This window comes from Mustela nigripes, chromosome 12, assembly GCF_022355385.1.
Source record: "Mustela nigripes isolate SB6536 chromosome 12, MUSNIG.SB6536, whole genome shotgun sequence".
Lineage (NCBI taxonomy): Eukaryota > Metazoa > Chordata > Mammalia > Carnivora > Mustelidae > Mustela > Mustela nigripes.
In genome coordinates, this window is record NC_081568.1 from 98,314,469 (window position 1) to 98,325,675 (window position 11,207).

The following is an 11,207-nucleotide window of genomic DNA, read 5'->3' on the forward strand; positions in this document are numbered from 1 at the left end:
TGGTGCTCATTTGGTACTTTAATTCCATTGTTGGTGCTACATATTTACTAGACAGGGGTTCTGTGGTGTAAAAAGAAATTTTAAAAGCACGTTAAATTCCAGTATAAACTGAATGAGTAGAGATTCCTTGATGGTGGAATAATAGGGACAGCCATTATTTTATAATTTCTTATCATACTTGATTTTTTTAAAAAAATTTTTTTGAGGTAGGATTCTGTCGTGATAGGTACATTGTGCTGTGTTTGACAAATAGCAACCTAAGGTGTATTTCCTGCTTGTTACAGGATTTTATATTTTTTTGTGATGCTGTTGCATCGTGGATTAACCCAAAAGATGATCTGAGAGACATGTTCTGTAAGGTAAGGTAACTATAAAGTCTCCATGATAAACATCTTGGGAGTATTACAAGACTAGTTGGAAAGTTTAAATTACATTTACATTTCATATAGAACTAGACTCTTTGCTTCGGATCAATATTGGTAGATCATCTATATTGATCTTTTTTAAAGGTACAGCAGTGACTCTATCAGAAGAGCACACACTTCAAAAATATTTTCTCAAGCAATACTCCTGATTGATGTCCCATCATCCCACCTACCCAAAGCAGCATATATTTTCAAAGACAGCTGACTGAGATTTGGAGTATAATGTAAACTGTTGAATAAAGTAAATCTGAAATGGTTTCCACGGGGCTTAAGTCTATATAGTTCTTTGTTTTAGTAGTGTCCCTTTGGATTCATTCTGGTCAGTACTCAACCATAACAAAATAAGAATAAAATGTTGTTACCTGTTTGAATCCTCTTATCCGAGAATTTGTCAGCTGTGATTGCAGACATGAACTTAAAGCTTTATATATTTCCAGGTTGAGAAAACTTTTATGTGACATAAAAATTTTATCCATTGGATGAATTCTCTACTTTGTTGTCCATTAGTAGTAGGTCAGAGTTTGCTTAGCGTGCATCTGTTACTAGGACACTTGCTTGAATTCTAAACTTTTCAAACCAAGGTTTAAAATATATTATAAGGTGCTTTTAGGTAAGACATGTAGTGGTACAGCATCCAACAAAGTTTGAGAACCATTGATTTAAAATTGATAAAATTTTAGAAAAATAAAGTCAGTAGTGTTTTATTTCAGAAGCTATGCAGATTGGAATTTTTCTCCTGTTAGTGATGAATTAATGATTTTTTTCACTTCTTGCAGATCCTTCACGGATTTAAAAATCAAGTTGGGGATGAAAATTGGAGGCGTTTCTCTGACCAGTTTCCGCTTCCCTTAAAAGAGCGTCTTGCAGCTTTTTACGGTGTTTAATCTCATACACTTAAGCTGCAGTCCCATAATTAGGGGTAAGTTTTAAGAAGTTTGCGGAAGTTTTTGAGGGTAAAGAAACTTGGATCTACAATCTAAAATTACTGAGTAGAATAAAAGCTGTATGTTTTCTGCAGAGGTTGAGTAAAACTCAGGCTATATTAGCCTTGAAATTTAAAATCAAAGCTAGAGAATTTTCTTTAGAAACTAGCAAGCAAGGTAAAATGCATTGTTTTACTTTGAATCCTGAGTAAAAAGAAAACCAAATTGGTATGCTGTTTGGATTACTCAACAAACTAATGCCTGTTTTTAAAATTTTTGGCCTGTAAGAAGTCACCCACATTTACTTTGTTAGGGTAAAGATTATTTTGAAGTTTAAATTTATAGTCTCTGATACATCAAGGACGTCTGTGTTGTGAGCTTTTGAGAAAAGCCTGCTAGAATTGCAACTAGTTTTGGGCTCAGCAGATGGGAATATTTAATATTCATTTTTCAACATGTATTTTATTGAGCACCTACCATGTGACCTGCATTGTATTTTAAAATGGACAATGGATGAGTCTGTTTGGATTTGGGGTAGTAGAGGGGTAAGTCCATTTGGACTCTTGTTCCTTGAGTTTTTCTGTACTTAAATCAAACTAACAATCCTGATCTCACGGCTTCAGTTCTTTTGTTATGTTGAAGATTAAAATTATATGTGATGCCAGAACTAAGTATATTACCTAACACACTAAGTTGGCTCAATAAATGCTAGGAATATGGGTCAGTACAGTGAATAAGGATACACTTCTTTAGGTTTTGAACATGAACTGAGACATAATTGACTGGAGGGCTCAGAGAGTATACTCTGTGTGTGTCCAAAAGATGTCCACCAAATTTAATTATCTCCTTTGTTGGAGTTTTTGTTTGCTCTTCTGTTCATTTACTTGGAGCTAGATTTTAAACCTGAAAAGGTTTCCACATCCGTGCTGTATAACCTATAAGGCAGTAAAAATGGACTTGCAGCCTCTGGAATATCTCAGAGCCCTTTGTGTATTGTCCCCCTGTAGTTTTGAGTACTCGTGGCTGTTTTGTGGCTTTAGCATTTTGAAATAGTGTTTAATTGTCTTTATATTAAATCGTGAGAATGTCATGGATGAGAATGACTCTTAACATCAGGGCCTGAGAGATGATACAGTAGTGAGTTGAGTGTTTAGCACTTGCAGATTTGGTAACTTCTGTATCCCTATCATGTCACCAGTTACATTGATTTATTGAGTTGATCGTGTTCTGAGATGAGGCATAAAATAGTTACCTGTTTCCTAATTAGAGATGAAAGTGGATCACTATCTTCTATTCCTGACTTTTTTCAGAGGCAGGGAGAAGGTGCTGCTTGTACTTTCCCACAGATGGGCTAATCGTTCTCTGTGAATCCACTTCAATCTTCATATATACCCCGTATTTGGCTTGAGTGGTTAGTAGATTTTTGTTGTGAAAGGACCAGCATTAGGTGCTGGTTACAATATCCTAGTGATCTGATTTTAGTTCTTTATGTGGTTACCATTATAACTGCTAGTGTTGAAAAGGTTCTTTACAGGAATATCAAGAAGTCTGAGAACATAGGAAACGATTGTGTGGGATAGAGTCAAAAGAATTATTTGTAAGGAACATCTAGGAGATGTTAAAATTTACCTTTTTTTAAGATTTTATTTATTTATTTGACAGAGATCAGAAGTAGGCAGAGAGGCAGGCGGTGGGGGGAGCAGGCTCCCGCTGAGCAGAAAACCCAGTGTGGGGTTCAATCTCAAGACCCTGAGATTATGCATGACCTGAGCCGAAGGCAGAAGTTTTAACCCACTGAGCCACCCACGCACCCCTAAAATTTATTTTTTTGCTATTACTGAATCTAGTAAACTTAGTGTATTATGAATACCTTTAGTGCCTCCTAAGCTAGAACATCAGACAACCAACAAGAAGTAATGTCCCTTTATTTTTTGATGGATTAGATTTTTTGGTTTGCTTAATATTGGACATACTGGGGTAAAAAAGGATAATGTTTTCATTCTCACCAAGTTAAAGGATTGTTTTAAAGAAAGTGTTACTTGATTTTTGCAGAAAGTAAGACATCTTGTTAAACAAGTGAGGAATAACCAATCGGGGGGATAGAGAATTAGATTGATAGCATCCTACAGGGCATCCATTGAACTTCATCTATGTAATGTAGAGCTCTACACGCCTCTCTGCTTGTCCTCAGCTTGGTGTCACTTTTCATATCTGACACAAATGACTATTGAAAGCCATAGGGGAAGGTATTAACATGGGTTATCAGTGACTGCTGGCATGATCTTAGGCAATTTGTCCAGTTTTCATTTTCTCTGGTTAGAGATAGCATTCTTACTTGATTAATTTTGTATTTCGCTGGCTTTAAGAGAAACTGTTTTAAAATATAAAATTGCTTTGTTTTGTTTTCTTACAGGTCCTTCAGTCTTGGAGACTATGAGGGAGCCTCTGCACCCAGGGAAAATGTTACCCTTTACAGGGGGGAAGGGTAAACCAGTAGGGAATACAGTACAATCCCAACCCTACTGGGAGGGGCGGGAGGGAGGTGTTGCCGTCACTGTATTAAGTCGATGTTGGGAAACGTTTTAACATCTGGAGCCTTTGTGGGTGGAAATCTGTCTCCAATTACAACTCCGCACTGGATGTGAAGAAGCAAAAAAACAAACAAAAACAAAACCTATTCAGTCTACTCACAAAACAGTACATCCTGGAATATTATGGGGAATTGTACCAAAACAAGAACCACATAAATGATGCATAGGGATAAGAAAGATGAAAAATTCTATAGCGTACAATAAAGGAAACCTAAGAATGGGGGTTACAAACAGTAAAGAAGCTTTTTTTTTCCTTAATTTAAAGATTTTTATAAATTTTCCCACGTGTTGGGGCCTTGTTTTTGCATGCTGATGAAGAACTACACAAATGAAGCTAATAGAATTAAAATCAGCTTGCCTACCCATAGTAGAAGCAGGTTCTTGGAAGTTACAATTTAAGGTACCCCAAAAAAAGTTGGAAATAAAACAAAACAGATTTAAACAATGAAGCACCCTGTGAAATGCCAAATGAGTCACTCCTTTTACTTTTGTGGGGTGGGCAGGGAGGGAGGAATAAATGGGGTTGGGCATATCAGACTAAAGATTGACATCTTGATTTTGCATTAAAACATTAATGTAGTGGATATAATTTGATGGTTGTACTTCATTAGATTTAATTTCTAGGCCAAGACGTTCTTTTTAAAGTGCAGTTTAAGGTTCAGGCATGCATTCTGGCTCATAGTGATTGAAAGTACTTTAAATTAGTGGGAAAGTAGCATGCTTGCATCGCATAGAGTGAGATTGGTATTCATTTACCTCTGTGGCGCCAGTTTGTGTTGCAGTTTACCAATTCAATATAGCCCTGCATTTAAAATTCCTTTTTGAAGATTTGTGGATTTTTTATTTTTATTAAGAATATAGATATAAAGTACTGTAGTTTACAGCTAGGCCTTGAAATATCTTTTTAGGATCTTGTTAGGAGTAAGATTGATATTGTATTGTGTGTAACCTGCACAATGTGGAAAGCTGATATACCTGTGCAAAATCTTTGCCTCTGTGCTGTCAGTGTGATGTGCTTTCTGCATGGTTATATACTACTAGTGATTTTATCAAAACTTCTAAAACTTAAAATACATGGTAAAAGATCTGTAAGAGGCTACGTAAATGTTAGTTGGCACATAAAGACAATTGTAGAAGTTGAAGACATGATTGCTATATTTCAATGTTTATTCCCACTCAACATATTGCCTTCTAAGCTTTCTTTTTTTGTTCAAAGCATGATCTTAAAGATATGTTTAAGTTAATGGATGTAATGCAGGGTTCCTACACTGTATTGGCGCATGTTGGTGGCCCTCTGTGCCCTAGATATATGCACACAGGGTGCAAGTAAAAAGCTACAGAGTGAAAGTTGGTTTGGATCCTCTTCATTTCATTTGTTTAGCTTTTCTGTTATTTTTCTCTACTTACATGTATTCCTGTGAATAAATCCTTGTTAAGTTAACCCTTTACTTTTCCTTCCATGTGTATTTTCTTATATACTGTGAATGTGAAATCCTAACTGGTACACTTGATCTTGTGTGCATATGGAAGTGCAAGTCTTTATTAATTTGGATTGCCTGAACAGTGTATCCCATGATGATGAAGGAAAATGGAGAGATTTTTTTCTTTTTAACTCTGCTGGTCAGAGATGAAGCCACACCTTTCCATTTTTCAATGCTGCATATTTAATCTGCAACAAAAATGTTAAGCCATAACAACCTTTTTATATTTTAGTTTGTCACCTTTGCATTGCAGAATAAATTCTGAATAACCATTTTTATAAGCAGTTGCTCCTCTTTGCATGGTTCTGTTCTTCTAAAGGTGTTGAATGATACAGCCATTGCACTGAAGTTTGAGCTGTATGCGTGTGAATTTAAAAATACCGTTTCAAAAAATTTCAGATGCATGGTAGCATGCAGAAAAGGTTTTTGTTACTGTGTGTGTGTGTATATGTGTGTATTTTTTAAAACATGTTCTTTCACGTTTTTTTCCTCTACTTTGGCTTTGCAAATTTCAGTCTGTAGAGCCTGAAATTAAATCCTATTTTACAATGTCCAGTTTTTTGGGTTTTTTTGTTTGTTTGTTTTTAATTATAAGTTGGATCCAAAGGGTATGTAGCATTTTGCTTTCTAGTAACTGGCTTCGCTGGAAGCTCAAAATTTGCTTCATAGTCTTCAAAACCTGATTAGAGTAGCTATTTTATCCTTAAATCCTACTTATAGTCTGTAGTTTTTCAAATATTCTTTAGAATTTAATATGGGAGGATACCTTAGTATTCTGGAATAAATAAAATTTAAGTTGGAGGAAATGGCAAAATGCTTCTGTAAACACTTTACTAAAACAAACATATAAAAACAACCTTCAATAAAGTTATCTGGACCTGTGATTGACAACTCTATTGACTGAAAGCAGTTTGTCACCTATTTGATTAAAAGTTGGTTTTTAATTAAGAGATAAGGTAAGAATGTGCCCATTTTTGTAGTCACTTAACTTTTTAAATTAAAAGGAAATTTAATTTAAAAATAGTGAAATTAAGTAAACACGACTGGCAACCTGATTGGGTTGGGTTTTTTGTGTCCCCCCTCACCATGAGGTTATTGTTTCTCCCTAATTTATATTTCAGATACATAGTATAGCATAGGAATTTGCAGAAGCCATTTAAGTTATCTTTTGAGGTAAGCTCTGATTTAGCATTTATTCTGATAAAAATACATCATGGGATATATATAAAGCAACTTAATTCTTGTGGTGTAGTCTTAATAGTTTTGAATGTTGACTGAATGTCTATGAACTTGTGTTTGTCTTTGTTACATTCCAGTGTTTCTGCCTCTTGGCATGCTTAAAGCACGGCTTACTTCATCTGCTCCTTACACACTAAAGTGCTGTTAGTGTGCTCAACTACAGAAATAGCCGCTGCTAAGTGATGTAGATTTTCTACTTGAATATTTTTATGTTGTAGGAACCTCAGGAGGTCAGTGTTTACTGTTTTATATATGCCTTCTTTTTCCTGTTCGAGCTTCTCTCTTTGAAGGATTCTAACAAAAGCTGCTGATCAACCTAAGTTGGAAACAGAAAGTGTATTTAATGTAATTTAAATGCATGTTTGGCAGTTCAGTGTTGTAGTCAGTCCATTAGCAGGTGAACTTAGTGCCACAGAATTCATTTATTCAGGAAAGAATTTTGCTTTTTGTATTGTCTAATCTCTTTAATAACTTCATACTGTGTAAAAAAAAAATCACTTTTTTATATTTTTTAGTTGGTTATTTCCCAAATAATCAACGTGTAAATAATCTTGAAGAGCCAGTTCTGATGCTTTACATTATTGCTACTTGATTTTGTGATGCAAGTTAGGTTTCAGAAGAATAGATTTTAAGACACTTAACCAAGCCATTACATCTTAAAAACGAAATAAGTAGCATACATTTTGTAATTAACATATTGATAAACACTGTGATTTTTTTGGTTAAGACTTTTTCATTGATCTGAATTGCTTAAATGGCATATATTGTAAAATAGGATCAGATGTATATTTTAAAATAATTTCAACTGACTTTCCTCTATTGAAATGCTTTGTCTACTCAGTTATGGAATATTCAGATACAAGTTTTATCTCAGGTGAATACTCTTGTATCCTTTTTGCTTTGGTGACATATGCTTATAAGGGGTCATCATACTTAACTTTGTTTTTTAGTGTATTTCATGAAGAGTCTTTGCATTTAGTCAGATTTTCTAGTCCTTACTCTAGCAGACTAGGGGGAGTGAGATCCCTCCTGGCAAGACTTTTGCATGCAGGTTTACCTTGAGAGTGAGTTTAATTTGGTCCTCCTCTTCTCCAAACCCTCAAGATAGGAAAATGGATTTTTTTTTTTTTTTTGGTCCTGTATTAAATTACCCTGCATAGCTGAAATGCCAGAACTAAAGTAACTATATCTTAAGCCCTTTAGTCTAAATTTAACTTAAGTCTTTCGCCATAAAGAAAAAAGTGGGTTTTTTGCTTCATATAATTAATCTATATTATTCATATTGAATGTATTAACAGATAACGGTGCAAAAGACACTCTTCCCAAGAGAAGAGTGTACCATGCATAACTGCAATTTAAATCCTTTAGTAGTACTTTAAATAAAATACACACAGCTTTGCTTATTGAGGTGTTCTTTAGTCTTGTTTTTGGGGGTTTTTTTGTTTTTTGGGTTTTTTTTGCAAATATTACAAGGGGGAAAACACTAACTGTTGCTACTAGTACTGTTACTGAAGTGTAGGCATTGGAATCTTAAAACTGTGGTCTTCAGATTAAGGGATAATCTAGTTGAAAAATCAGATCAATAAAGAGCTGTGTAACAATATCATCTAATAATTATACCATGCAAGAGCATTGTATACCTACTTTAGTACATTTCATACTGTATTAAATATGGAGATATTTCTAATGCCTCTTAAATTTTGCATAAAAGTTTCATTCACTTGTACACTTTCCGGGTGACATGTGACTAATTTTTTCAGTCTTATGTAGACCTTTCCCCCATTGGTATTACTTATATGTAGAGGATTCTTTATCTTTATGCCTAATTATTATACATATTAATTTTAAGGTATACATTTAATTATAGCAATTGTTTATTGTGATTTGTATCCCAGAATGTATTGTTTAAAAAAAAAACCTGTATGCATGATTTTGAGGGAAGTTAAAACGGTGATTGTTTTTTTCACCTCTTGTACATTTTAAAACCAAATCTATTTGCCAAGCATTGTATCACTAATTAGGAAAGTAGTATTTTCCCTTTCGTTAACAATTTTTGTTCATCTACCATAGAGTCCCCTTTTACTATGGCTTGGTATTATGCAGAGTTAGTGACTTTGCAAATCTAATTATCTTCCTTAAAGCCTAATATAACATGGTTAGCCTATAAGGCAGTGTTTTTCCCCTCCTAATACCAGCCTCATAAAGGGGTTTCACTGTACTTTCCCCATATTCCCTTATTGATGTTCTCCTATGTGGATATATAACCAAATTAAGATTGGATGATTTTTATGGAGATAATAATTAGACAATACTGTGTAATTAATTTTACTTAATAGATTATCATCTGTGAGAAGAGATGTTTAAACGTGGTTAATGACTTCACTTCATATTATAAGGCAATTTTACAATTAATATTCATGTTAACATTGGGTGCAATAATTTAGTAGTTTTAGCTTTAGTTATAAATAACTGGATCTTTCTGCTGACAACTTAGGTTGTATGAGTTATGCTTAAAAGCTTTAAATCTGATGTTTCTGTACCTGCCACACTATGTTAGAATGTGTCCTTCAAATATATCCTCCTGCAACTTCTCAAACTGTACTAAATTTCTTGAAGTCTAACTCTGTGCTAACAGATCTTCATTTTAAATAGAATATGGTTTTAATTTTTGATAAGCTGCTGAATTTTAAAGAGAGTTTTTTGGGGCCACCAAATATTTTGGATCATGCAGAGAATATATATTGTACTGTAGTAATTTTGTATTTACATTTGTATGATGTGACATAATAGATGTGAATGTTAATCACTGCTTGACTATGTTAATAAAGTTGTTTAACTATAGATGTTTCACTCTGATTTTTAATGAAAGGAAGTGAGCTTTCTTTTCCCTCCCTCCCCCCATTTTGGGTCCAGATAAGTCTTGTTGCGTTGTTTTTTGTTGTTTGGGGTTTTTTCTCGTTTGAGGTATTTTTCTTAGTTTTTACACATAGTACACTCATCTTTGACAACCATTTTTAAATTTAGTATTTTTTATTTGTATAATTCAGAAAAAAATTTTGCCCCTTGTTTTACTGCTATTGTTGGTGTATTTTCTAAACAGTAGATTCTAGATTCAGCTCTTGTTGGGCAAGGAGGGAGAAAATACTGCTCTGCAAAGGAATTAAAAGACGAAGTCCTGAATAAAACATTGTAAGGCTAGATTGCATGAATGTGTATGAATGTTTGTCCTATTAAGGCTTCCTATTTATCCTTCAAAAAATTAAAACTTGTGATTTTGGAAATTAATACTTATAAAAATAGTTTTAGGTTGTAACCCATTATTACAGTTGCATGTGACTAATTAAATGTATTAATATATTTCAGGAGAAATGTGTGCACAACTGTTGAGTAGTCTTTTCTTATTTGAGATTTAGAATACCTCAGAACAAGGAATCTGAAATTAGATCAGTGCAACCCAAAAAATGTGAAGGGAAATGAGGCTCCTCAGATTTCTTTCCTTTTGTTACCGGCTCATGAAAATATTTGATAGAACCTCAGTTATGTTGGCAAGGGGTTAAAAAGTGTGAAACTTGGGTGGTATAGTACTTACTCTAAAATACAGATTACATCTTTATGAAAGAGTGTAAGATTTTAGAATTTAGGTTGTAGGAGAAGATACCCAAAGGCAGCCTAATTATTAAGTTGCTCAGGATCCTGATTTGCCTCTGCAATCTCAGAAATTGTGCCTGAAGCTAAAAAAAATCCTTTTGGGGGGTAAGTCTTGAACATTTTAGTGAGACTAAAATGCAAACTTCATGATTGTTTTCACTTTATACTTCCTTTTGAACTAATAGGCATTTTGATCTTTTCATGAGTTCATAATTGATGTGACTCCCATAATGTACATCTGATTCTTCAGGAATGATGGGAAAAGGATTTGAACTAGACAGTTCCTGAGTATGGACTTCCTCATTCCCATACAGTTGAATACAGAAACTGCTGAAGCTGTGACAGCCATTTTCTACTCCTTGACCTCAGAGTCCTGTTCACTTGATGTAAAAGAACCTCTTGAAACATCCACATTGATCTCCAGTCCAGCACAACTGCAAATTACAATGTAGAAATTTAACATGAATTCTAAACCATTGGCAAAAGTGATTAACTGGAAAAATTGGTGTACTAAAGAGCCATTCATTCCATGCCTATTACAGCAGTCCTTGCCTGACTATTCTAAGTGTTCCTTTTCAAGCTTTATGTTGCCTTTCAAAAAACATCAAGCATTTTAAGAATTGACTTTCTGTGCACACAGTAAGATAGTGAATTGGTGCATTGTGCTCAGTATCCAAATTTGCCTGTTAATCTGCATCAATGTGATAGCTACATTATTGCATGGGCAGTTTACACAACTGTCTTACTACTATTGCACATTTAGAAGTCCTCATTTTTTATTCTTAGAAATAAAGTGATGAGTGTCCCTGTGCTGAAATGTTTGCATATGTCTGCAGTGATGTCTTAGTGCAGTTTCCCTATCTAAAGGAGATGGCTGTGGGCCAGCTTCCTTTCTGCTAA

General features: G+C 34.3%; 1 protein-coding gene across 2 annotated transcripts in view; it reads left to right on the top strand.

Moving 5' to 3' along the window:
• The window catches only part of TNPO1 (transportin 1), a 95,296-nt gene extending 85,796 nt beyond the window's left edge, over nucleotides 1–9,500 (top strand). For both annotated transcript variants that reach the window (XM_059418042.1, XM_059418043.1), the window contains exons 23-25: nucleotides 285–359; nucleotides 1,202–1,344; nucleotides 3,762–9,500. In XM_059418042.1, coding sequence (XP_059274025.1) covers nucleotides 285–359; nucleotides 1,202–1,309 — 183 coding nt within the window. In that variant the 3' untranslated portion in view covers nucleotides 1,310–1,344; nucleotides 3,762–9,500. The remainder of the gene's footprint in view (nucleotides 1–284; nucleotides 360–1,201; nucleotides 1,345–3,761) is intronic.
• The last annotated feature ends 1,707 nt before the right edge of the window (nucleotides 9,501–11,207 follow it).